Source organism: Aotus nancymaae, unplaced genomic scaffold, assembly GCF_030222135.1.
Source record: "Aotus nancymaae isolate 86718 unplaced genomic scaffold, 86718_ANA_hifiasm-v0.15.2.pri h1tg000010l, whole genome shotgun sequence".
Classification (NCBI taxonomy): Eukaryota; Metazoa; Chordata; class Mammalia; order Primates; family Aotidae; genus Aotus; species Aotus nancymaae.
This window is the reverse complement of record NW_026988421.1, coordinates 65,089,876-65,117,238: the sequence shown is the minus strand read 5'-3', so window position 1 is coordinate 65,117,238 and position 27,363 is coordinate 65,089,876. Positions and strand designations below refer to the sequence as shown.

The window sequence follows — 27,363 nt, the reverse complement described above, 5'->3', positions numbered from 1 at the left end:
TCACCCTTCCTGTTTCATGTAATTTTTTCCCCCCATAAATTTGCAACAGCTGCCTCTTGGGTTCCTGGGCTTCATGCCATCTATGAGAAACAGTGAGACCCAGCCCTTTTACTAACTGACTCACTGGGTGGAGATGGTTTGAAGAACCAAGAATGATTTTCTAGTGTTTTGAAAGTGGTTGCTAACAGAGAATGTTAAAAAAGAAAAAAAAAAAAAGCAGTTCTGGTTCACCAGTTTATATCACTTGGGCAAAGTTAAGAAATTTGTCTGGTTACTCTGGGCGTTACTTAGCTTTTTACAAAAACTTTTAAAATCTGCCTCTTGAATAGATGATATATGCTCATTTCTAAAAGAGCTAAAGGTACATTGAAAAGTAAGTCTCCTCTGTTGTGTCCCAGCTCTTCATCCAGGAAGCAGTCACTGTTTTCTACTTCCTTGAGTGTCCTTTCAGAGATATTCAATAGGTCAGAATCAGTGCAATTTTTACATATATGGCTGCAGATTATGCAATTTTTCCCTTTGCTTTTTTTTTTCCACCTAATTTGTGTTAGAGATGGTTTCATATATGGGTAAAGAAAACAAAAAAGCTGACTCATTTTTAATAACCACATAACACTTTCTTGTATGGCTCTCCATAATCTAATTTCACCTGTTCCTCCTTTTTTAAAAATTTAAGCGGCGGCTGGGCACAGTGGCTCACACCCATAATCCCAGCACTTTGGGAGGTTGAGGTGGGTGGATCACTTGAGGTCAGGAGTTTGAGACCAGCCTGGCCAACATGGCGATACCCTGTCTCTACTAAAAATACAAAAATTAGCCGATTGTGGTGGTGCCCTCCTGTAGTCCCAGCTACTTGGGAGGCTGAGTCAGGAGAATCGCTTGAACCTGGGAAGCAGAGGTTGTAGTGAGCTGAGATCATGACACTGCACTCCAGCCTGAGTGACAGAGCGAGACTCTATCTCCAAAAAATAAAATAAAATTTTGATAGCTTTTGGAGTACAAGTGGTGTTTTGTTACATGAATGAATTATATGCTGGTGAATTCTGAGATTTTAGTCACCTGAGCAATGTACACTGTACCTAATGTGTAGTTTTTTATTCCTCTCTTTCACCCTCCCCTTTTTGAGTCTCTAAAGTTCATTGTATCACTTCGTACCTATGCCTTTGCATAGTCGTAGCTTAGCTCCCACTTATAAAGTGAGAACATAGAGCTTTTGGTTTTCCACTCCTGTGTTTCTTCACCTAGAAAAATGGCCTTCAACTTCATCCAAGTTGCTGCAAAAGACATTATTTCGTTCCTTTTAATGGCTGAGTAGTATTCCATGGTGTATATATACCACATTTTCTTTATCCGCTCGTCAGTTGATGGGCACTTGGGTTGGTTCCACATCTTTGTAAGTGTGAATTGTGCACTATAAATATATATGTGCAAATGTGTTTTTCATATAATGACTTCCTTTCCTTTGGGCAGATACCCAGCAGTGGAATTTCTGGATCGATGTTGTATCTATTTTAGCTCTTTAAGGAGTTGCCATACTGTTTTCTGTAGAGGTTGTATAGCAGTGTAATAAGTGGTCCCTTTTCCCCACATCCACACCAACATCTATTGTTTTTTGACTGAATCTTGCTCTTGTTGCCCAGGATGGAGTACAATGGCCTGATCTCAGCTCATCCCAACCTCCACCTCCTGGGTTGAAGTGATTCTTCTGTCTCAGCTTCCTAAGTATCTAGATTACAGGCATGCGCCACCACATCTGACTAATTTTGCATTTTTAGTAGAGACAGGGTTTCTCCATGTTTGTCAGGCTGATCTCAAACTCCTGACCTCAGATGATCCATCCACCTTGGCCTCCCAAAGTGCTGGGATTACAGGTGTGAGCCACTGCACCCAGCCGTATTTTGATGTTTTAATAATGACCATTCTTCTAGGAGCAAGGTGGTATCTCATTGTGGTTAATTTGCGTTTCCCTGATGATTAATGATGTTGAACATTTTTTTCATGTTTGTTGGCCATTTGTATATCTTCTTTTGAAAAATGTCTATTCATGTCATTTGCCCACTTTTTAATGTAATTTTTTTTCTTTGTGATTTGAGTTCTTGTAGATTCTGGATACTAGTCCTTTGTTGGATGCATAGTTTGCAGAAAATATCTGCATTGTGTATATTTTCTCCCATTCTGTGGGTTGTCTGTTACTCTGTTGGTTATTTCTTTTGCTGTGCAGAAGCTTTTTAGTTTAATTAGGTCCCATTTATTTTTGGTTTTGTTGCATTTGTTTTTGGAGTCTTAGTCATGAGTTCTTTGCCTAGGCCAATGTCTAGAAGACTTTTTCCAGTGTCGTAGACTTTTTATAGTTTCAGGTGTTATATTTAAGTCTTTGATCAAATTGAGTTGATTTTTGTATAGGGTGATAGATCGGGATCCAGTTTCATTCTTCATGTGGCTAGCCAGTTTTCCTAGCACCATTCATTAAATAGGGTGTCCATTCCCCAATTTTTGTTTTTGTGTGCTTTGTTAAAGAGCAGTTGGCTCTATGTATTTGGCTTTATTTCTGAGTTCTCTATTCTGTTTCATTAGTCTATGTGCCTACTTTTATACCAGTACCATGCCATTCTGGTAGCTGTAGGCTTGCAGTATATTTGAAATCTGATAATGTGATGTTTCCAGATTGTCTGGAGGAAGAGGAAGAATTTTAGGATTGTTCTAATTCTGTGAAAAATGATGTTGGTATTTTGATGGGAATTGCATTTAGTCTGTAGATTGCTTTGGGCAGTATGATCATTTTCACAATATTGATTCTTCCAATTCATGAGCATGGGATGACTTTCCATTTGTTTGTATTGTCTATGATTTCTTTTGGCAGTCTTTTGTAGTTCTCCTTGTAGAGATCTGTCATCTCCTTGGTTAAGTGTATTCCTAGGTATTCTATTTTTTTTTTTTTTTTGTAGCTGTTGTGAAAGGAATTGAGGGCCAGGCATGGTGGCTCACACCTGTAATCCCAGCACTTTGGGAGGCCAAGGTGGGCGGGTCACCTGAGGTCAGGAGTTCGAGACCAGCCTGGCCAACATGGAGAAACCCCATCTCTACTAAAAATAGAAAAAATTAGCCAGACATGGTGGCACATGCCTGTAATCCCAGCTAACTCGGGAGGCTGAGGCAGGAAAATCGCTTGAACGAGGGAGGCAGAGGTTGCAGTGAGCCGAGATACCATTGCAGTCCAGCCTGGGCAACAAGAGCGAAACTGTCTTGGAAAAAAAAAAAGGAATTGAGTTCTTTATTTGATTCTCAGCTTAGACATTGTTGATATATAGCAGTGCTACTAATTTGTGTACATTGATTTTCTAACCTGAGACTTTACTGAATTCATTTATCAAATCTAAAAGTCTTTGGGAGTCTTTAGGATTTCCTTAGTATACAGTCATATCATCTGCAAACAGTCATAGTTTGACTTCCTCTTTTCCAATTTGGATGCGCTTTATTGCTTTCCCTTGACTAGTTGCTCTGGCTAGTACTTCCAAAACTATGTTGAACAGGAGTGGTGACAGTGGGCATCCTTGTCTTGTTCTTGTTCTCAGGGGGAATGCTTTCAACTTTTCCCCATTCAGTATGATGTTGGCTTTGTTAAATATGGCTTTCATTATTTTGAGTTAGGTCCTTTCTCTGCTTAGTTTGTTGAGAGTTTTTATTGTAAATCAGTGCTGGATTTTGTTGAATGCTTTTTCTGCATCTATTGAGATGATCGTGTGGGTTTTGTCTTTAATTCTTTTATGTGATGTATCACATTTATTGACTTAGATATGTTAAATCATTCCTGTATCCCTGGGATGTCACCTGTCCCTTATTGATGGACGTTCAGATGGTCTTTGACCTCTTCCTATTACAAAAATGCTGTAATGAGTAGCCTTGTACATACATCATTTTGTCCTCTTGCAAGTATTTCTATAATATATATTCCTAGAAATGGAATTGCATTCTAGTCTTTTATATAATTATTCTTCAAAATGTACCAAAATTCACTTTCTTAAAATTGCTTTAGGCCAGACTCAGTGGCTCACTCTTGTAATCCCAGCACTTTGGGAGGCCGAGATGACCGGATCACCTGAGATCGGGAGTTCAAGACTAGCCTGACCAACATGGTGAAACCCTGTCTCTACTAAAAATACAAAATTAGCTGGGTGTAGTGGTTCATGCCTGTAATCCCAGCTACTTGGGAGGCTGAGCCAGGAGAATCGCTTGAACCTGGGAGGCAGAGGTTGTGGTGAGCTGAGATCGTGCTATTGCACTCCAGCCTGGACAACAAGAGCAAAACTCCGTCTCAAAAAAAATTGCTTTAATTTTTATTATATGCAGATAGTCTTTGCCTTATTTTCATTCTTGTTGACATAATTCCTCTAGGCTTTTTTTTTTTTTTTTTTTTGAGACGGAGTCTTGTTCTGTTGCCTAGGCTGGAGTGCAGTGGTACAATCTCAACTTACTACACCCTCTGCTGCCCGGGTTCAAGCGATTCCCCTGCCTCAGCCTCCTGAGTAGCTGGGACTACAGGTGTGCACCACCACGCCTGGCTAATTTTTTTATATTTTAGTAGAGATGGGGTTTCACCATGCTGGCCAGGATGGTCTCAATCTTCTGACTTTGTGATCTGCCTGTCTCGATCTCCCAAAGTGCTGGGATTGTAGGCATGAGCCACCTCATCCAGCCTCCTCTAGGCTTTTAAAGGTAAGATTTAATATAGTAGCTAAAGAATTTAGATATAGGTCTTGTCACTGGAACAATTCCTTGAGACTTAGAAACTTAAATTGCTTATGCAGTCTTTGGTCCTGTAACTGCTGATTGCCTTTTAAATTACTATTAATTTATCTCACAAATTATTTTCAGATTTTTATCCTTTCTTTCGACCTGACCCTTTTATCCTTGGTCTGTCTACTCTTTCTTTTCCTTTCCTTCCTCTGTCCCCTCCCCTCCCCTCCCCTCCCCTCCCCTCCCCTCCTTCCCCTCCCCTCCCCTCCCCTCCTTCTCCTCCCCTCCCCTCCTTCCCCTCCCCTCCCCTCCTTCCCCTCTCCTCTCCTCCCCTCCCCTCCTTCCCCTCCCCTCTCCTCCCCTCCTTCCTTTCCCCTCCCCTCCTTCCCTTCCCCTCCCCTCCTTCCCTTCCCTTCCCTTCCCCTCCCCTCCCCTCCTTCCCCTCCCTTCCCTTCCCCTTCCCTCCCCTCCTTCCCCTCCCTTCCCCTCCTTCCCTCCCCTCCCCTCCCCTCCCCTCCCCTCCCCCTTTTTGAGACAGACTGGAGTGCAGTGATGCAAACAAGACTCACTGCAGCCTGGACCTCCTGGGCTCAAGCAATTCTCCCACCTCAGCTTCCTGAATAGTTTGGACTACAGGTGTGTGCCACCGCACTGAGTAATTTTTAAAACTTTTTTGTTGGGACGAGGTCTTACTGTGTTGCCCAGGAGGGTCTTGAACTCCTGGGGTCAAGCAGTCCTCCCACCTTGGCCTCCCAGAGTTTTGGGATTATAGGCATGAGCCACTGCGCCCAGCCTATCTGACCATTCTTTAGAGCTTTTGCCCCTCCTTTACTCCTTATACCAACCAGGCTTAGAAAAGAAAAAAGCAGGGCCAGGCGCGGTGGCTCAAGCCTGTAATCCCAGCACTTTGGGAGGCTAAGGCAGGTGGATCACGAGGTCAAGAGATCGAGACCATCCTGGTCAACATGGTGAAACCCCGTCTCTACTAAAAATACAAAAAATTATCTGGGCATAGTGGCGCGTGCCTGTAATCCCAACTACTTGGGAGGCTGAGGCAGAAGAATTGCCTGAACCCAGGAGGCGGAGTGAGCCGAGATCACGCCATTGCATTCTAGCCTGGGTAACAAGAGCGAAACTCCGTCTCAAAAAAAAAAAAGAAAAAAGAAAAAAAAATGTATCCTGTCCCTGTTTTTACATCCAGCCCTTTCGGATCCCAAATGAGTATTTTAGAATTAACTGGGTCAGTTTTCATATCATTTTATGTTTCTTGACTTATAGCCTTGATTCAGTCTTTGTGCACGTATTCTCAATTCAGCACATTTTTAGCTTCTAATCTGTGTTTCTGTCATAAGGGACACAACTTACTATCTCATTTTCCTATACTGTGTACTCAAAAGGCTGAATACTTTTTCTCAATCTTTCTATCAGAACCTAGGACAGTACATATTACATCGTTGGCTTTCATAAATGTTGAGTTGGATTTATTTGGCATCTTGATAGAAAAGAAATATGAATCATTTATAGCTGTATTGATGAAAAGTGCCAAAACATACATTTAAACATTTAGAAAATTAGGTGTAGATCTAGAAATGCGAAAGTATTCTGGTATCAAAGTGTGAATCACAGACCTGCAGAATCCACATCACCTGAAAGCTTTAGAAATGCAGAATCTCAGGCCCCATCCTGAAGCTACTGAATTAAAGTCTCTATTTTAACAAGAGCCCTAGGGATTCATATACACATTAAAGTTTGAGGCCGGGTGCAGTGGCTCACCCCTGTAATCCCAGTACTTTGGGAGGCCAAGGCAGGTGGATCACTTTTGGTCTAGAGTTCGAGACCAGCCTGGCCAATGTGATGAAACTAATGTGTATATGAATCCCTAGGGCTCTTGTTAAAATAGAGACTTTAATACAAAAAGTAACTGGATGTGGGTGGTGTGCACCTGTAGTCTCAGCTACTTGGGATGCTGAAGCAGGAGATCGCTGGAACCCAGAAGGTGGAGCCTGCAGTGATCCAAGATTCTGCTCCTGCACTCTAGCCTGGGCAACAGAGCAAGACTCCTATCTCAAAAAGAAAACATTGAGAAACACTATTTTAGTCGACTACATTGTTTAAAGAAGGAAGAGAGAAGACTTGAGCTAGATAAGTCAGGAGGGGTGAGTAAGCCCAGGCTTGAGGGCCAAGTCAGTTAAGAATGGCTTAAGCAAAGGAATGCTGGGAGTGGTTCAAGTGGTAGAGGTTTCACGTTGATGGTTAGGTGTTGGTAAGAAATGAATTAAATAGGTAAATAGAGACTGGGTGCAGAGGCTTATGCCTGTAATCCTAGCACTTTGGGAGGTGGAGGCAGGTGGATTGGAGTGAACCCAGAAGTTCAAGACTGGCCTGGGCAGCATGGTGAAACCCCATCTTTACTAAAAATACAAAAAATTAGCCAGGTGTGGTGGTGTGTGCCTGTAGTCCCAACTATTCAGGAGCCTGAGGTGAGAGGATCATCGGAGCCCAGGAAGTCAAGGCTATAGTGAGCTGATGTCACGCTGCTACACTCTAGCCTGGGTGATAGAGCAAGAACCTATCTCAAAATATACACATATAATAACAATAATTGGAGCCAGTACTAAGGAGATATGAATGTTAGACCAATTAATTTTCATTTGATACTCCAGCAGTAGTCGTTCATGATTTTTGAGCTGAAGAGCAATTTGCCGAAAGAGCAGAATTTTAGGAAAGTTTAGTGACAGTGATGAAATTGGGAAGGTGAGAGAGTATAAGGAAGAATATAACTAGAGAAGCAGTTTTGGCTGGGCGAAGTAGCTCATGCCTGTAATCCTAGCATTTTGGGAGGCTGAGGTGGGCCGATCAGGAGTTCAAGACCAGCCTGACCAACATGGTGAAATCCCGTCTCTGCTAAAACTACAAAAGTTAGCCAGGCGTGGTGGCAGGTGCTTGTTAATCCCAGCTACTCAGGAGGCTGAGGCAGGAGAATCACTTGAACCGTGGAGGTTGCAATGAGCCGAGATTGCACCACTGCACTCCAGCCTGGGCAACAGAGTGAGACTCCGACTCAAAAAAAAGGCACTTTTAGTAAGATAGGCATCAAGTGATGAAATTTGGTCTAACTATATGACAGAAATGACAGGGAGGCATTTCAAAGGACAGATAGAAAAATACTGAGTTTCTTACTATACTGGAGTATTAGATAATTTAAGTAGTGGTGCTATTGATAGATAAAGGATGTTAAGAGTGGCATGGTGGAGAAGGATGAGTATTTTATTTTACACCAGTACGGAAGTCCTCCTAACTGACTTCTATCTTAATCTGCTCCTTCTCTCAGTCTGTTCTGGTCATCATCCATCTCATAGTTACATCCCACTTTTGCCTTGCAAATAACATTGTTCTACTTTCTTGCCAATCTCTGTCTAGCACCTTTAAAAACCTAGTTTAAGCCTTTGATCATTCATTTACTCTCCACTTGTAGCAGTGTTTTCGTGTAGATGGCAAATAAGTGATTACTGACTTTATATAGATATATTTATCAGGTATACTACATCTGATCACTAATAGTATTTAGATTTTTTTTTTTTTATACAAAGTCTCGCTCTGTTACCCAAGCTGGAGTGCAGTGGCATGATCTCGGCTCACTGCAACCTCTGCCTCCTGGGTTCAAGTGATAATCCTGCGTCAGCCTCCTGAGTAGCTGGGATTATAGGCACATGCCACCATGCCTGGCTAATTTTTATATTTTCAGTAGAGACAGGGTTTCATCATATTGGCCAGGCTGGTCTCTAATTCCTGACCTCAGGGAGACCCACTCAGCCATTTTTTTATTTATTTAAATGATGTCTCACTGGGTCACCCAGACTGGAGTGCAGTGGTGCATTCTTGGCTCACTGCAACCTCCATGTTCCAGGTTCAAGCTATTCTGCCTTAGCCTCCCAAGTAGCTGGGATTACAGGTGACCACCACCACAACTGGCTAATTTTTGTATTTTTAATAGAGACAGGATTTCACCATGTTTGCCAGGTTGGTCTCTAACTGACCTCAAGTGATCCACTTGCATAGGCCTCCCAAAGTGCTGGGATTACAGGCATGAGCTACTGCGCCTGGCCCTATTTTATTTGATCAGCCTAAGAGGGTATTCTTTTGAATGTTTGTTTTTTTCTCTGTTTATTTGCATTTGCTTTAGGTTAATAGTGTTTTCTTCAGATGCAAAAGAAATAGGTAGGGATATTTGTTTTTATCTGCATTAGCTCCATTCATTTTACATGAGCTGTCTTTTCAAAAATGGACAGGAGAGTAATGAATCCCCATGTATTCATCACCCAGTGTGAATAATTATCAACTCCTGACTACTTGTTATGTCTGAATTCCTGCACTTTATCTAATATTCCTGCATATTATTTTGACACAAGTATCTGACATCATATCATTTTGTCTGTAAATATTTAGTGTCTATCTCTAAAAGATCAGGATACTTCAAAATACCATTATCACATCTAAAAAAAAATAGTAATATCTTAACATCACTTGATGTGCAGGTTGTTTACTTTTCCAAATGGAAATGAGCACCTTTTGAAGAACATAACTTTCAAACTCTCTGGTACAGACTGCAGTTTTTTGTTTGTTTGTTTTTTGAGAAAGAATCTTGCTCCAGTGCCCAGTCAGGAGTGTGGTGGTGCGATCTCAGCTCACTGCAATCTCTGCTTCCCAGATTGAAGTGATTCTCCTGCCTCAGTCTCCCGAGTAGCTGGGATTACAAGTGCCTGCCACCACGCCCAGCTAATTTTTTGTATTTCTAGTAGAGACGGGGTTTCATCATACTGGCCAGGCTGGTCTTGAACTGACCTTGTGATCCACCCGCCTTGCCTCCCAAAGTGCTGGGATTACAGGTGTAAGCCACCACGCCCAGCCGCCTATGTTCTTTTACTTGATTCTTACAACAACATCCTTAAGTAGGTACGTTTGTGTCCCATTTTATAGATGAAGAAATTAAAGCTTAAAAAGGCTAAGTAACGTCCTTTGAGAACCTAAGTAATTTGCCCATATTCACACTAGAAATCCAGGATGTTAGATGAAAAATTCTGTTGACAGGGCTGGTGAAAATGCAAATTGGTACAACCCCTGTAGAGGGGAATTGGCAGTATCACATTCATCTTTATCCCTTGTCTCAGCAATGCTGTTTCTAGGAATGTACCCCAAAGATAATATTGGCAAAATATACAGAGAGATACTCGTACATGGCTGTTCATAGCAAAACTGTTTGTAATGATTAAAAGACTAGAAACAACTCAGATGTCTGCCATTAAATAAGCCATGATACATCCACCCACACTGAAGTACTATGTAGGTTTTTTGTTTGTTTGTTTTGTTTTTTTGAGATGGAGTCCCACTCTGTTGCCCAGGCTGGAGTGCAGTTATGCAGTCTTGGTTCAGTGCAACCTTGAGCTCCTGGGTTCAAGCAATTCTCGTGTCTCAGCCTCCCCAGTGGCTGGGACTACAGGCATCTGTCACCACACCCAGCTAATTTTTGTATTTTTAGTAGAGACAGGGTTTCATCTTCTTGGTCAGGCTGGTCTTGAACTCCTGACCTAAGGTAATCCACCTACCTCGGCCTCCCAAAGTGCTGGGATTACACATGTGAATCACTGTGCCCGGCCTTTTTTTTTTTTTTTTCTTTTCTTTTTTTAAGAGAGATGGGGTCTCACTCTGTTGCCCAGGCTGGAGTGTAGTGGTGCGATCCTAGCTGATTGCCGCCTTGAAGTCTTGGGCTCAAGCGACTCTCCTGCCCAGGCTTCCAAATAACTGGGACTACAGGTGCACACCACCATGGCCGGCTAATTATTTTACTTTTTGTAGAGATGAGGGCTTTCTTTGTTACCCAGGCTGATCTCAAACTCCTGGCTGCAAGAGATTCTACTGCCTCAACCTCCCAAAGTGCTGGGATTTACAGGCATGAGCCACTGTGCCTGGCCTATGTTGTTGTTTTTAAAAAGGAATGTGTACACTATGGCTGATGGCCATAATAAGAGACAAAAGCCAAGTAAAGAAACAGTATGTTTTACGTAAGAATGGAATGGGCATACAAATATATACATATCAGCTTATGTACTTAAAGATAGGTGGATAACCCATAAAAGTAATCATTATATTTAGGAGATAGTAAGGGACAGGGGTAGAATTTAACTGATTTCTGAACATATTATGTTTTGTAGATTTGACTTTGGAACCCAGAAAATGGGTTTACATAATTATAAAACTAAATCAAAAAATTTTAAAACCTTAAAAGTGAAAATCAAAAGGAAACATATGGACCAAATGTGTGTCAAATTGGTAGCATAACTACACAGGAATTATTTTAAAAGTGTAGTTAAAACAGTAATTTGGGGCTGGGTGCGGTGGCTCACGCCTGTAATCACAACACTTTGGGAGGCTGAGGCAGGCAGACCACTGGAGCACAGAATTTGAAGACCAGTCTGGACAGTATGGTGAAACCCTAGCTCTACAAAAAATAAAAAAATTCACCAGGCATGGTGGTACATACCTGTGGTCCCAGCTACAGGGGGTGTTGAGGTGGGAGGGTCACTTGATCCCAGGAGGTCGAGGCTACAGCCTGCCGTGATTGCGCCACTATACTCCAGCCTGGGTGCCAGAACGAAAACTTGTCTCAAAAATAAAAAGTTTATAAAAAAGAAAGCTAGGGTTTAATCCGTATGTAGATGACTCCAAAATGTTAGCTCTTAACCATTGCACCATTGTTTCCCATAATGTGGTTATATCACCATATGACAGGATTTCTGTGGCACCTAGAAAGGACTTTTATTTTAATAGCTAAGTATTTATTTTAATATTACCTTCTATTTGTGATAAGAAAACTACTGGAAGTTTTCCATTTAGGAGTTTTCTAATTAAAAGTATGCTGATATTTAAAAGTGTGCTGATAGTAAGCACACTTTTAAAATAAAAGTAAGTAAAAAATTGGCTTAAAGAAAAACAGGTTGGCTGGGCATGGTGACTCATGCTTATAATCCCAGCACTTTGGAAGGCCGAGGTGGGTGGATCACCTGAGGTCAGGGGTTCAAGACCAGCCTGGCCAACATGGTGAAACTCTTGTCTTTACTAAAAATGCAAAAAATTAGTCGGGTGTGGTGGCAGATGCCTGTAATCCCAGCTACTCGGGAGGCTGAGGCAGGAGAATCACGTAGACCTGAGAGGCGGAGGTTGCAGTGAGCTGAGATCGCGCCACTGCACTGCAGCCTGGGCAACAAGGCAAGACTCTGTCTCAAAAAAATAAAAAAAAGAAAAATGGTTCATAAATAATAGTACTGGTAGAATTGAGATATGACAAATACTGTATGGCATGACAAAGTTGGAACCTTTACTAGGCTATACTGACTCCATTGGTGTGAATGATGAAATAAAGAAGCATTTAATAAGCTTTGCTTATATCCCTAATATCCATATTTTATCGCAGACTCTTTTGAAAAAGAAATATTTTACATAAAACCTTGTGTGTGTGTGTGTGTGTGTGTGTGTGTGTGTGTGTGTGTGTGTGTATCTGTATGTTTTCAAAGGCCTTAACCATTATAAGAAAGTACAGGCCGGGCGCGGTGGCTTATGCCTGTAATCCCAGCACTTTGGGAGGGAGGCGGGCGGATCACCTGAGGTCGGGAGTTTGAGACCAGCCTGACCAACATGGAGAAACCCCATCTCTACTAAAAATACAAAATTAGCTGGGCATGGTGGCACATGCATGTAATCCCAGCTACTTGGGAAGCTGAGGCAGGAGAATCGCTTGAACCTGGGAGGTAGAGGTTGCTGTGAGCCAGGATCCTGCCATTGTACTCCAACCTGGGCAACCAGAGCAAAACTCCATCTTAAAAAAAAAAGTTACAGAGAATTTTTTTTATTGTTGTTACAGAATGTCATACCCAGGCTATCCCCCAACAGGCTACCCACCTTTCCCTGGATATCCTGTAAGTATTGCCACTTAAAATACTAAAATACTTCACATCCTTAAAACAGGTGTTCTTTGGGACTGGACCATGTCAGATCTTACAGATATACTAGAGCAGGGGTCATAAACTCAAATGCTCAGAGGTACTGAGTAGAACAAGTGAGTAAAGGCAGTTGTGTGGGGGACTAGAAAGGTGTTGCTTCGTCTATGGAAAGTTGGCAGGTGCTTAGCACCATCCCTCCCTGTGTAGCCATAGAGGGAGGCACACTCAGTGTTGCTAGATATTTTAACCCTTCAAGTAAAGTCAGAAACTTGGGTTCTATGTGAAATTGCCCGAAGTTTCAAAATTTAGGAGTTAGCTTTAAAAAATGTTAACTGCTCTATGACCCAATAAAACATGGATAATAAACTAAATCCGTCCCTTGAATCACTGGTTCTTTGTTGTTTTTTTTTTTTTAAATACCCTTGAGTCATAGTATCACTGCTTCTTAACCTTTGTGTTAGAATGTTCAAAATAATTAAGGGTGTGGCTTGACCCAGAGATAAATTGCAGTGAATTTATAGTTCTGAGACTTGGAGTACATTTTATAAATGTGCTACTAAGTTTCACCTTGTTGATAGCTATGCTACTCTGAGGACTAAGAGCTGAGCCATAAGTAAGAATTATGCATTTCAGGTTTTTTTTTTTAATTATTTTTTTCTTTTTTTGAGATAAAGTCTTGCACTACGCCCAGGCTGGAGTGCAGTGGCATGATTTCAGCTCACCTCAGTGTCCGCCTCCTTGGTTCAAGTGATTCTCCTGCCTCAGCCACCTGAGCTGCTGGGATTATAGGCGCCTGCCACCGTATCTGGCTAATTTTTGCAGTTTTAGTAGAGATGGGGTTTCACCATGTTGGCCAGGCTGGTCTCAAACTCCTGACCTCAAATTATCTGTGCCTCTAGGCCTCCCAAAACGCTGGGATTACAGGTGTGGGCCACTGCACCTGGGCGCATTTCAGTTTTTTTATTTTTTATTTTTTTTTGAGATGGAGTCTTGCTCTGTCACCAGGCTGGAATGCAGTGGTGTGATATTGGCTCACTGCAACCTCTGCCTCCTGGATTCAAGCAATTCTCCTGCCTCAGCCTCCTGAGTAGCTGGGATTACAGGCATGTGCCACCATTCCCAGATAATTTTTGTATTTTTAGTAGAGATGGGGTTTCACCATGTTGGCCAGGATGGTCTCGATCTTCTGACCTCACGATCTGCCTGCCTTGGCCTCCCAAAGTGATGGGATTACAGATGTGAGCCACTATTCCCGGCCCGTTTATACTCATAACCGTGGGTCTGCTATCTAACCCTGGGAGAATTGGAAGAGGGGTCTATACAAGTTTATGATAATAAGTGTATCCTTATACAAAGTGATTATATAGTTCTGGTGAATTTATCTTAGGAGAGATGAGAATTATGGTTATGTTCCCAAGTCTCTGTGTATTAAACAGGGCTCTAGTAACCATTTCAGTCAGTGTAGGCTCATTGCTAAAACAGACAACTCCCAAATTTCAGTGACTCCACAATGAAAAAAATGTATTTTTTTCTTCAGTCTCCTGTAAGTCAGTGGTGGCTAGCGGGTGGGTGGGACGAAGTTTTGTTTCATGTAGTCTTTTGGGTTCCCAGGCTCCTTCCTTATTCTGATCCTACCATCCTCTAGCACTTTGGAGTCCTCTACTGGATCCTCTGCTTATGGTGGCAAATGAAGGAAGAGAGAGAGCATGGAGGATTGGACAGAGGTTTTTAGGCGACAAGTTTAGGAAGTGCTGTACATCACTTCTGTCTGCATTCATTCACTGATAACTCATTCACGTAGTCCAACCTAACTGCAAGGGGCTCTGAGAAATGTAGTCTACAGCTTTGTGGCCTGGGGAGAAAGAGTTTAGTGAACATGTAACAATCTCTTCCACTCTGCATACTGTCTGCTCTGAACTATGAGGTCCAAAATGTCACAGTCTGTGTGTGATGTAATATACAGGTTATCTTTTTAATTTTTAAATATTATGTAACACATCCAGATGTGTTGCAAGAGAGCCTCAAATTCCTCTCTTTAGGGTAGAAAGGAGGATCTTTCTCATATTTGTAGATGCTGGGAAAATGAAGGAACTAAGGAGTTTTGTTAGTTTTTCTTGAAACCTTGAGGTTTGTGCAGAACCCCGTTTTGACTCCCAAATAGAGAAGCAGACCCCTCTTGCCTGAATCAAGTAGAATTAAATTTAACTGAATTCTGACAAACAAGTGTCCTTACAAACTGGTATACTGATAAACTAGTATAAGATACCAGGATTTCAGCCGGGCGCTGTGGCTCATGCCTGTAATCCCAGCACTTTGGGAGGCCGAGGCAGGCAGATCATCAGGTCAGGAGATCGAGACCATCCTGGCCAACATGGTGAAACCCCATCTCTACTAAAAATACAAAAATTAGCTGGGCATGGTGGTTCATGCCTGTATGTCCAGCTACTCAAGAGGCTGAGGCAGGAGAATCGCTTGAACCCAGGAAGTGGAGGCTGCAGTGAGCTGAGATTGTGTCAGTGCACTCTAGGCTGGAGGACAGAGTGAGATTCTGTCTCAAAAAAAAAAAGATACCAGGATTTTTAATGGTACTTTTAAAAAGTAAAAGAATGAGCTAGACCTTAATAGTAACCTCCGTTTGTTCCTTATTTTTAGATGGGTCATGTTTCTCTGTGATCACTTTTGTTTAAAAATTACTCTGATTTTTCAGCCTGCAGGTCAGGAGTCATCTTTTCCCCCTTCTGGTCAGTATCCTTATCCTAGTGGCTTTCCTCCAATGGGGGGAGGTGCCTACCCACAAGTGCCAAGTGGTGGCTATCCAGGAGCTGGAGGCTACCCTGCGCCTGGAGGTTATCCAGCCCCTGGAGGCTATCCTGGTGCCCCACAGCCAGGGGGAGCTCCATCCTATCCTGGAGGTGAGTTATGGATTGTGGAATTAGTAATGATTTGGGATTGCGGTAGCACTTTTTCCTTCTCCTTTTATCCTCTCTATTCCTGCTTATTTTATATGAGGTCAGAGTCACTCTTAGCTAACCTTAGATAGTAAGGACCTAGCTGGCAAGATGGAGGGATGAAGATTCTCAGGGGACATGAAAGCTAGGAGCAGTTTCAAAAATTCAATTATGAAGGGACTTAGAATAAATTTTATGACATTAAAGGACCAATTTGTAACACTTTGCTTGTTTGTAGTCTTAAGACATTTCACTTAGCAAGACTGTGACTTTTAGGTCAGCTTTAACCAGAGGTAACCCCCGACTGCCTCACCAAAAAAAATATTAGCACCTTTATATTTTAAGTTAGTAAGGAAGATTAATAAAGTAAAATTTTGGCTGGGTGTGGTGGCTCATGCCTGTAATCCCAGCACTTTAGGAGGCCAAGGTGGGTAGATCACTTGAAGCCAGGTGTTCAAGACCAGCCTGGCCAACATGGTGAAACCCTGTCTGTACTAAAAATAAAAAAATTAGCTGGGTGTGATGGTGCATGCCTGTAATCCCAGCTACCTGGGAGGCTGAGGTGGGAAAATCACTTAAACCTGTTAGGGAGAGGTTGCAGTGAGCTGAGATTGCACCACTGCACTCCAGCCTGGGTGACAGAGTGAGACTCTTTCTCAAAAAAAAAAGAAAATGCTGGCCATTGTGGCACATGCCTGCAGTCCTAGCTATGGCAGGCTGAGGTGGGAGGATTGCTTGAGCTGAGGCATTCAAAGCTGCAGTGAGCCAGATTGTACCACTGCACTCCAGCCGGGGTAAGAGAGAGAGACAGTCTCTTAAAAAAAAAAAAAATAAAATAAAATTTTACAAACTTTTTTTTTTTTACTGGAGACATTGATGTTTTGAATGTAGATAAAAAGGGCCTGCTATTATAGCATTAATAGCATATTTTTTCCACTGTTAACAATAAATGTTTTTCTAAAGTTTTTTCTGCAATCATGAGAACTGTAATACAGTTTATTGACCTATTCTTTAGTTCCTCCAGGCCATGGATTTGGAGTCCCACCAGGTGGAGCAGGCTTTTCTGGCTATCCACAGCCACCTTCACAGTCTTATGGAGGTGGTCCAGCACAGGTCCCACTACCTGGTATGTACCAGCTATCCAGAGAAAAACAGTATCATCATATTTTGAATTTTTGAATTGCTATTGAGAAGACTTAGTTTATATTTGAGATAATCTGTAATAAATGTTTATATAGTTCTGTAATTTTAAACATAATGGTTTTATGAAATATATTAAATTGACAGAAAAGTTTAATCGGTAAAATAGAGATAAGGTCACACTTTTTCTATTAAAACAATCTGTCCCAAAGCCAAAAAGGAAGCTTTCAGGAACTTCTCTGCCCACTCCTGTACCACAAGTGAAACCACCTCCAGAACTATATTCTGACAACCATTCCAGACGGAATCAGAATTTAATCTGGCTCAAATGTGAAAAAGTATTATTTGTGAGGACCTTACATAGAACATGGAATATTAAAAAGGTTTTTTTGACCAAAGTTGGTTTTAGATTCAGTAAGTATAATATTTTTAAAAATTATCCTCATGAATACCATAGTGTGAATGTTCTTGTATGTTTCCATATTCATAGTCATCAATGCTGTTTTGAAAAATTAAAACGTATAAGACCTGTTGCTATATTATTATTTTTTAAACATACAGGTGGCTTTCCTGGAGGACAGATGCCTTCTCAGTATCCTGGAGGACAGCCTACTTACCCTAGTCAGGTATTTTGTTCCTACCTTTTAAGCTCAGTCTAGGTAGCTAGATAAAGAAGGAACCATTCCTTTGCTGAGGTTTCCATGGATCAGAGGAAATGGTCCATTATAGTAATGGAAGACTTTAATCTTTGGTTGTGATAGACTCCATACTTTCTTTGGTCTATCTGCTTTAATAGTGTCCTGATGACTTTGAGAAGACAAGCATAGAATGGGTAATGATTCTCATAACTTTATCCTACAGATGCACCTGGGCTCTTGATTTTAGATCTTTTTCTTCTTCCTGCCCTTACCAGCAGTTATACCTATAAATTTGGGTGGCTGGTTTTAGTATTTCTGACAGTGATTTATGGTAGAGTGGTTTCGTTTCCCATTTTTACCTTATAACTTTTCACTCTTTTTTCAGATCAGTACAGAATCTTTTCCTTCCTATCCTGTTTTCTCTCCTGTTTCTTTGGATTATAGCAGTGAAGTGAGTAAGGTTTTCTAATGTTCACTAATCACTAGGTCCTTTATATGTGCCTTTGTGTCTGATTCTCATGTACTTTTTCTCTCACTACATCCTTAAGTGCTCAGCTGTCTGTTTGATCTTTATGTTCCTGTAATAGTTGGTAGGGCTTTAGACATGTTAGCCAGTTAAGTCTGTTGAGTTGATTTTCTCAGTAGCTGCAGAGTTTCCCATATATCCAATCTTGGCCCTATGGCTGCTTCTTTTTTTTTGAGGTGGAGTTTTGCTCTCGTCACCCAGGCTGGAGTGCAGTGGCATGACCTCGGCTCACTGCAACCTCCACCTCCCGGGTTCAAGTGAGTAGCTGGGATTACAGGCGCCTGCTATCATGCCTGGAAAATTTTTTGTGTTTTTAGTAGAGATGTGGTTTCACCATGTTGGCCAGGCTGATCTCAGACTCCTGACCTCAGGTGATCCACCCACCTCGGCCTCCCAAAGTGCTGGGATTACAGGCATGAGCCACTGTGCCTGGCCTGGCTTCTTACTTTAATCCAAAATTTTATTCTTAAATTGCCTTGTTTTTTTTTTCTGCTTCACAATCTATTTTTGGCATTAGAGCCTTGTTAATTTTTTTATAGCCTATGCAAGTTACTAGGAACATAATAAGCAGTATACTTCTATGCTTACCCTTATCTTGATTTTTTTTATTGATTTCTATATTGGATATTCATGAATATCTAGCATTTCAAGTTTGTTTTAGGCTGGGGTAGGAGAAGGATTATAGTATTGGAAGAGAAACACCTTAGTGATTTTTTTTGGCTCACTTTCCTGATTTGAGGCATGTTAGCTCCAGAGAGGTTGAGAAACTTGTCTAAGGCCACATAACTAGTGAAGGACAAAGCTGAGAATATTCTAGTCCACATCTTCTGCCTTCTAGACCAGTGGTTTCTCTTATACAGAGCTGCTTTGCTAATACAGTAAATGATATTCCTCCAAAGCACGTAGTAAGTTGCTTTCAGTCCTATTTTTCATTGTTGAAGTTGTTTACCAATCATACTATAAACCTGTAGTTAATCATTTTTGTTATGGAAATTTGGATTTTAGTTTAAGCATGCATATAGTTTTAGAGAAATCATTTTATGACTGAGTGTGAATGATTTTTTTTTTTTGAGACAGAATCTCGCTCTGTCGCCAGGCTCCAGGCTGGAGTGCAGTGGCATGATCTCAGCTCACTGCAACCTCTGCCTCCCAGGTCCAAGCAATTCTCCTGCCTCAGCCTCCTGAGTAGCTGGGACTACAGGTGTGTGCCACCACACCCAGCTAATTTTTGTATTTTAGTAGAGACAGGATTTCACTGTGTTGACAAGGATGGTCTCGATCTCTTGACCTCGTGATTTGCCCGCCTCGGCCTCCCAAAGTGCTGGGATTATAGGTGTTAGCCACCGTACCCAGCCAATATGAATGATTTTTAAGCATAAAACAGTAAAAGTAAAGCACATGTATGTATGCAACTTACTTTATATAACAATTACCACCTTAAGCTGGAACTAAAACCAATAGGTAGAAGTTAATAGAATGCAGAGTGGTAGCTTTTGGAAGAGCTTTTATATGAAAGTGAAATAAGCTACCCTTTGAGAGGTAAGCTCCTTGTCATTGAAAGTCCTCAGGAAGATTTTGGTTGATGTAAGTATGGATGTATCTGTGTGTATCAGGGAAGGTGTAAAAAAAATTTTGTCTGGCTGGGCGCGGAGGTCAAGAGATCGAGACCATCCTTGCTAACACGTTGAAACCTCATCTCTATAAAAATACAAAAAATTAGCTGGGCATGGTGGCACACACCTGTAGTCCCAACTACTTACGAGGCTGAGGCAGGATAATTGCTTGAACCTGGGAGATGGAGGTTGCAATGAGCTGAGATCACGCCATTGCACTCCAGCCTGGGCAACAAGAGCAAAACACCTTCTCAAAAAAAAAAAATTGTTTTAGATAGGCAGTTGAGCCAGTTTACCTCACCTGATTGATTCAGTTCTCTAATTCTGTGATAATTGTGTTGTTGTTTTGTTCGTTTATTTTTGAGACAGGATCTCACTCTCCTGCTTGAGTCAGGCTAGAGTACAGGAGCGTGATCAAAGCTCACTGCAGCCTCAAAATTCAAGTGATTCTCCTGCCTCAGCCTCCTGAGTAACTGGGACTACAGCATCACGCCCCACTTAATTTTTTTTATTTGTTGCAGACACGAAGGTTTTGCTGTGTTGCCCAGGCTGGTCTTGAACTCCTGGGCTCAAGCGATCCTCCTGTCTCAGCCTCCTGAGTAACTGGAACTACAGCACCATGCCCACCTAACTTTTAAAAATTTTTTTATAGAGATGAAGGTTTTGCTTTGTTGCCCAGACTGGTCTCGAGCTCCTGGGCTCAAGCGATCCTACTGCTTCAGCTTCTCAAAGTGCTGGGATTGCAGGTATGAGCCACTGTGCCCAGCCCTATGATAGTTTTTCAGCAAGAAGGTTGGAATCAAATGGGCATCAAAGAAGAATATCAAAGGTCAGAACTTCTGGTAGCAGATTGTGCTGAGAAATCTCCCTTAGAGTTTTAACCTCAAGAACACAGATCCTGCTTTCTTTGAATTAAGTTGAATGCCTGGAAGATGACAATATTCGTGAAAATTTACTTCAAACTTAGACTTTCAACAGAGAATAAATACATCAAAAAATTTTTCCGCTACAGATGAAATATGAAATCAATTTTTTTTTTTTTTTTTACAAAAGAGAATGACAGAAAATAAGAATCATCAAACAGTACACCATGAGGGTTAGTTTATCTAGTCCATTGTATTAGAAACAATAGCTTCTGTCCTATTTAGGATTTTAGAGACAGTGTTACATCAAAGGAAACTTAGTTTCTGGAGACATGAAGGCTTATAAATTTTTTTTTTTTTTTTTTGGATGGAGTTTCGCTCGTGTTGCCCAGGCTGGAGTGCAATGGTGTGATCTTGGCTCACCACAACCTCCGCCTCCTGGGTTCAGGCAATTCTCCTGCCTCAGCCTCCTGAGTAGCTGGGATTACAGGCATGGGCCACCGTGCCCAGCTAATTTTTTGTATTTTTAGTAGAGACGGGGTTTCACCATGTTGACCAGGATGGTCTTGATCTCTTGACCTCGTGATCCACCCGCCTCGGCCTCCCAAAGTGCTGGGATTACAGGCGTGAGCCACCGCACCTGGCTTATAAATTTTTTTTATACTTGAATATTTGCTACAAATAGAATAATTTTAGGGTTTTTTTTTTTTTTTTAAACCACTACAGGAATATTTGTTAGTTCTCTGCTTATAGCCCTAGCTTAGAAACTAGTAGAGGGTGGATGCTAAGGCTTACTGGTAGAAGAAAATATTGGAATAAAAATACATATGAGTGGGAGGAGTTATTGACCCATAAAAGTGTTATCTTGAAAAGCTGCTGCAAGATGGTCTCGTTCTCGTCTCCTCAGTTGCTTTGCCCCCACAAGTGCTGGCATACTGCTGTAGTCAATGTGTATGACTTTAAATACAGTTTCAGTTGCCTAAAAAGCAATTGAATCATCTTACATTTTGAAGTGGTATTGATTGCATGTTTAAATGATAATATTTTGGAGATATTGGATTAAATAAAATGTGTGTGTGTTTTCTGCAGTGAAAACACTTATTTTACAACAGTAATGTTTATTTTAGGTTAACATTCAGACATACAAGAAATGTGTTAAAATTAAAATTTTTTAAAAAAGTAATGCAGTATTGTCTTCATCCTATCTCTCTTAAGCCCTGATTTGAATGCCCTAAGAAACTTCTTGAATTGTTCCAGGCTGGGCACACACCTGTAATTCTAGCACTTTGGGAGGCCAAGGCAGGGGGATCACTTGAGGCCAGGAATTCAAGACCAGCCTGCGCAACATAGCAAGACCCTCGTCTCTACAAAAGTAAAAAAATTAGTTTGGTGTGGTAGCACATGCCTGTAGTGCTAGTTTCAGGAGGCTCAGGCAGGAGGATTGCTTGAGCTCAGGAATTCAGGGTTACAGTGAGCTATGTTTGTGCCACTGTACTCTAGCCTGAACAACAGAGTGAGCCTTATCTCTAAAAAATAAAAAATAGATGAAAACTATTGAATTATTTTATAGCTTTGTATTTTAAAGTTTTATCTTTTAATTTTGACATAATTTTAGACTTGCAAAATAGTACAAATAATTCATATATACGCTTTATTCAGATTCTCCAAATGTTAACTTCCTACACAAATACAATACAACGATGAAAATCAGGAAGGAACATCGATATAGTACTGTTACTCGACCTATGGACCTTATTTCAGTTTCACCAGTTGTCTCAGCGATGTCCTTTTTCTCATTCAGGGTCAAGTCCAGAATGCAATGCTATATTTATTGTTATGTCTCTTAAGTCTCCTTTAATGTGGAATAATTCCTCAGTCTTTGTTGTTCATCCCCTTGATGCTTTTGAGGAACACTGTCAGTTATTTTGTAAAATATATCTTAATTTGGGTTTGTCTGATATTTCCTCATGGTTAAATCCAGGTTATGCCTTTTTGGCAAGAATACCACATCAATGATTTTGTGCCCCCAGAGCATTATATGAGGAGGCACTTATTGTTGACTTATTCCACTACTGGTGATAATTAATTTTGATAACTTGTTTAAGGTGGTGCCTACAATGTTTCTCTGCTGTAATGTTATAAACTATGCAAATATCCTGTTTCTTTATACTTTTGCCACCTAATTTTAGCACCCATTGGTGATTCTTGCCTGAAATAGTAACTACCATAGTATTTGCCAAATGGCGATTTTGAAATTTTCACATAGATTTATTTCATTTATAATAATCAGGGTCCATATAGGAAATTAAGAGATATTAATAAAATTATATTGCTGGTTTGAAATCTCACTGGGCACTCATGTTCTACTTCACTAAAGCCATTTTATATTCTTCTGTTTTTAAATCGAACATTGTTTGATTTAAACTCTTCAGGGATCAATCTCTTTTTTCTTCCTATTCTACTGAAAAGGAAACCATAAGAAGATTGTGACTTTAATTTCACAAGTTTGGCCATCTTTTCTCCTGGAAATTTGGTGTCTGGCTATCTGTTGGCAGGAGAAAAATCTGTCCTGAAGGGCCAGGTATTTCCTGTCTGTTCCAGAATAAGCCCTGCTAATAAAATGCTCATATCCTTGCCCTAAAACCCAAACATTGGCCTTCTGTACTTCAGAGTGATGTCTGGGGAAGTCTTTACATTTCCTCGTTAGAAACTTACTGGAAATGCTGACTTGGATTTTATGCCTTTTATTCTCAGCCTGCCGCAATGACTCAGGGCACTCAAGGAACTATCCGACCAGCTGCCAACTTTGATGCTATGAGAGATGCAGAAATTCTCCGTAAGGCAATGAAGGGTTTTGGTAAGGAAAACAAATTTTTGTCTTTTTTAATAAGGTAAAGTGATCAATTCTAAAGTAAAAAGAAACCTTATATCATAAACCAAGTGTATGTGTCAGCCTGGGTTCACGTACCTGAATTTAATCTGGTGACTAGTGCCTTGTAAACATTCTAAGAGATGACCTCAGGCTGGGTGTGGTGGTTCACACCTATAGTCCCAGCACTTTGGGAGGCCAAGGTGAGTGGGTCACCTGACTTCAAGACCAGCCTGGACAACATGGTGAAACCTCATCTCTTCTAAAAAAAAAAAAGAAGAAGCTGGGCATGGTGGTGCATGCCTGTAATCCCAGCTTCATGGGAAGCTGAGTAAGGAGAATTGTTTGAACCCGGGAGGCAGAGGTTGCAGTGAGCTAAGATTGTACCATTGCACTCCAGTCTGGGTGACAAACTCCATCTCAAAAAAAAAAAAAGAGAGAGAGCGATGACCTTAGGGAGCACCTAGCACATACTTTGTCCTTACATAAACATGTGTGGTTCTTCCAGGGACAGACGAACAGGCAATTGTGGATGTGGTGGCCAACTGTTCCAATGATCAGAGGCAAAAAATTAAAGCAGCATTTAAGACTTCATATGGCAAGGTATGTTTTTTCTTTCCTGGAGTGAGCACCAGCAGTGGCCAGTAGACTGCATTCATGTCAGATTGGATACTATCTTTTGATTAGTACCTATGGTGCAAAGGAGGGACAACTAGACTTTAGAGACCTCAAGAGTACTGTATTCCCTATTTATTTCTCTCTTTTTTTTTTTTTTAGATAAAGTCTTGCTGCAGTGTCCAGGCTGGACTGCAGTGGCACAATCTCAGCTCACTGCAACCTTTGCTTCCTGAGTTCAAGCGATTCCTCCACCTCAGCCTCACTATTAGCTGGGACTACAGGTGCACACACCATGCTCAGCTAATTGTATTTTAGTAGAGATGGGGTTTCACCATGTTGGCAAGGCTGGTCTTGAGCTCCTGACTTCAAGTGATCTGCCCACCTCGGCCTCCCAAAGTGCTGGGATTACAGGCCTAAGCCACTGTGCCTGGCCTATTTCTCTTAAAAGGCTTTTTCATTCTAGAGTAGTCCTTGATTTCACAGTCATACCTTACACTGGTCACATATGTGATAGATGTTCAGTAGAAAATAGATCATGACCACAATCATGATCAAGAGGACGGTTCTCAATCTTCTGCCTCTAACAGTGGGATTCAAGGCTTATTACATAGCCCTTATTTATTCTTGGTCTTGGATATCATCTTCTGCTTCCCTCCCTTTCTCTAAACGTGTTCCATATTAAAAATTATATGGGCTGGGCATGGTGGCTTAGGCCTGTAATCCCAGCGCTTTGGGAGGCCAAGGAGAGAGAATTTCTTGAGGCCAGGAGTTTGAGACCAGCCTGGGCAACATAGGAGATACTTCATTTCCATCAACAACGACAACAAATTCTCTTAGCTCGGCATCATGGCATGTGTCTGTAGTCACAGCTGCTTGGGAGGTTGAGGGGGGAAGATTGCTTGAGCCCAGAAGTCAGGCTGCAGTGAACTGTGATCGTGCCACTGCACTGTAGCCTAGGTGACAGAACGAGACTCTGTCTCAAAAAAAATATATATATATATGTGGGCCAGGCGCAGTGGCTCATGCCTGTAATCCCAGCACTTTGGGAGGCCGAGGCGGGTGGATCACGAGGTCAAGAGATCGAGACCATCCTGGTCAACATGGTGAAACCCCGTCTCTACTAAAAATACAAAAAATTAGCTGGGCATGGTGGTGCGTGCCTGTAATCCCAGCTACTTAGGAGGCTGAGGCAGGAGAATTGCCTGAACCCAGGAGGCGGAGGTTGCGGTGAGCCGAGATGGCGCCATTGCACTCCAGCCTGGGTAACAAGAGCGAAACTCCGTCTCAAAAAGAAAAAAAAAATATGTAACTGCTTGCCGTTGTTCTCTGTATACACCATGATCTTTCATACTTCTCTGTTGTGTACGCACCATTCTCCTGGTCTTGAATACCTTTTCTTCTTTTTGTCATGGCAACCTTTTTTAAAATTTGGCTTAAATATCAGCTACTCTGTGAAATTTCTTTCATTAGTCTGGACAGAATTTAGCTTCTTCTTAATACCGTAGTCCCACAGCACTTTGTAAAACCTCTATTATTACTAATTTCACTGCCCACCCCCAAAAACTGAGTTCCCATAGGACAAACCATGGTCATAGTTATCTTTGTATTATAGTACCAAGTGTATAATGACAAGTAGCTACTTACTATTTGTTGAATGGATGATCAGTTTCTAAATTCAACAAGAATCTATGGCTTAAAAATGCTGTTGTTCCTCAGATATAATGGGAAAAAGTGGATAGCACTGCTTTGCTTTTTTTTTTTTTTTTTTTACTTTTTTTGAGACAGAATCTCAAAAGACTGGAGTGGCACAATCTCTGCTCACTGCAGCCTCTGCCTCCCAGGTGAAAGCAATTTTTGTGCCTCAGCTTTTGGAGTAGCTGGAATTACAGGTGTATGTCACCACACCCAGCTAATTTTTGTGCTTTTCGTAGAGACGGGATTTCACCATGTTGGCCAGTGTGGTCTCAAACTCCTGGCCTCATATGATCTGCCTGCCTTGGCCTTCCAAAGTACTGAGATGACAGGTGTGAGCCACCATGCCCGGCCTGCTTTGCCATTTAGATAGGAATCCTAAAAATGTCCTAATGTCCTCTGCATCTAGTTTATGTTTCTTGGAATGGGGTAGTGGTCCACTGATTGGTTCTACCTTGCTTATTCTACTCTGCCTTTCCCTGTCTGCTCAGCCCAGTGACTGATTATGTAACACAAACCCTAGATTTCCTTAAGGTTCAACATCAGACTCACTTCTCTCACAAAGATATTTTCCATGTTATGAATTTTTTTATCTAGTCTGTACAATGCTGTCTTGAGTTTTCTTGTATATTGCCCTAGAATTTAACAATCTAATTTCCATGCTATTAGCCACCTCTTCTCTTAACTTCCTATTAATTAAAATACGGTTCTTTTATAGAGTCATCTTTGATTCCATGTTTTTCTTTATCAGTTGGGGAGTATTCTGTATGCTTTGTTCTAGCAGTTGGTTATTTACTAGTTTTTATTGATCTAATCTGTAAGATGGCTTTTTTTTTTTTTTTTTTAATGAGACAGAGTCTTGCTCTGTCACCAGGCTGGTGTGCAATGGCACGATCTTGGCTCACTGCAGCCTTCACCTCCTTGGTTCAAGCGATTCTCCTGTCTCAGCCTCCGGAGTAGCTGGGACTACAGGCATGCGCCACCACACCCAGCTAATTTTTGTATTTTTGTCGGGATTTCACCATGTTGGCCAAGATGGTCAAGATCTCTTGACCTCGTGATCCGCCCACATTGGCCTCCCAAAGTGCTGGGATTACAGGCATGAGCCTCTGCACCTGGCCAAAATGGCCCTTTAAAATGTTTCTTTTTTCTACTTTGTTTCCTTCTCATTTCCATTGCTGCCAAGACATTATTACCCCTTAGCTAAATATGCCAGTAGCCTAAATGTTTTCATCTAGAGCTTCTTTGTCACCATCATCCATTCTGAATATTGTTGCTACATCAGTGCCATTTTCTTGCATGAAAAGTTTCCAGTGGTTCCTCCCAGCAAACAGAATCAAGTCCACATTCTTTAGCTTGGCATTCAATATAATCATCCAAGATTTAGTTACAAATTTGTTTTCCTCATCTGTTAGGAAAACCTTCCTCTGTAACAAAACCAGATGTCTTATTTTTCCATTGAACAAACTTTGCTCATTCTTGCCTCTCTACAATGATTCTCAACCTTAACTGAACATTGTAATCTCCCTTGGAACTTAAAAACACAGAATCAAAATCCTGAATCTTAGCCCTGGATATCAGTGTGTTTTTTTTTTTTTTAAAGCTCCGCAGATGATCCTAATGAAGAGTCAAGGCTGGAAACCCCTTCCTTGTTTCTTGGTGGTGTTCCTTCTTACCTGAAATACCTTTCTCCTTCCTTTTTGCCTGCTAATTTTTACATTCTTCTCT

The 27,363-nt window shown here is 41.3% G+C and overlaps 1 protein-coding gene across 2 annotated transcripts in view; it reads left to right on the top strand.

Annotated features, from left to right (window-relative positions):
* ANXA7 (annexin A7) overlaps positions 1-27,363 on the top strand; it is a 38,186-nt gene that overhangs the window by 1,034 nt on the left and 9,789 nt on the right. The window contains exons 2-8 of one of the 2 annotated variants that reach the window (XM_012460219.3): positions 12,650-12,704; positions 15,436-15,640; positions 16,692-16,802; positions 17,378-17,442; positions 17,840-17,905; positions 23,211-23,313; positions 23,834-23,928. In XM_012460219.3, coding sequence (XP_012315642.1) covers positions 12,651-12,704; positions 15,436-15,640; positions 16,692-16,802; positions 17,378-17,442; positions 17,840-17,905; positions 23,211-23,313; positions 23,834-23,928 — 699 coding nt within the window. In that variant the 5' untranslated portion in view covers position 12,650. The remainder of the gene's footprint in view (positions 1-12,649; positions 12,705-15,435; positions 15,641-16,691; positions 16,803-17,377; positions 17,443-17,839; positions 17,906-23,210; positions 23,314-23,833; positions 23,929-27,363) is intronic. The other variant, XM_012460221.3, reaches the window with a different exon arrangement.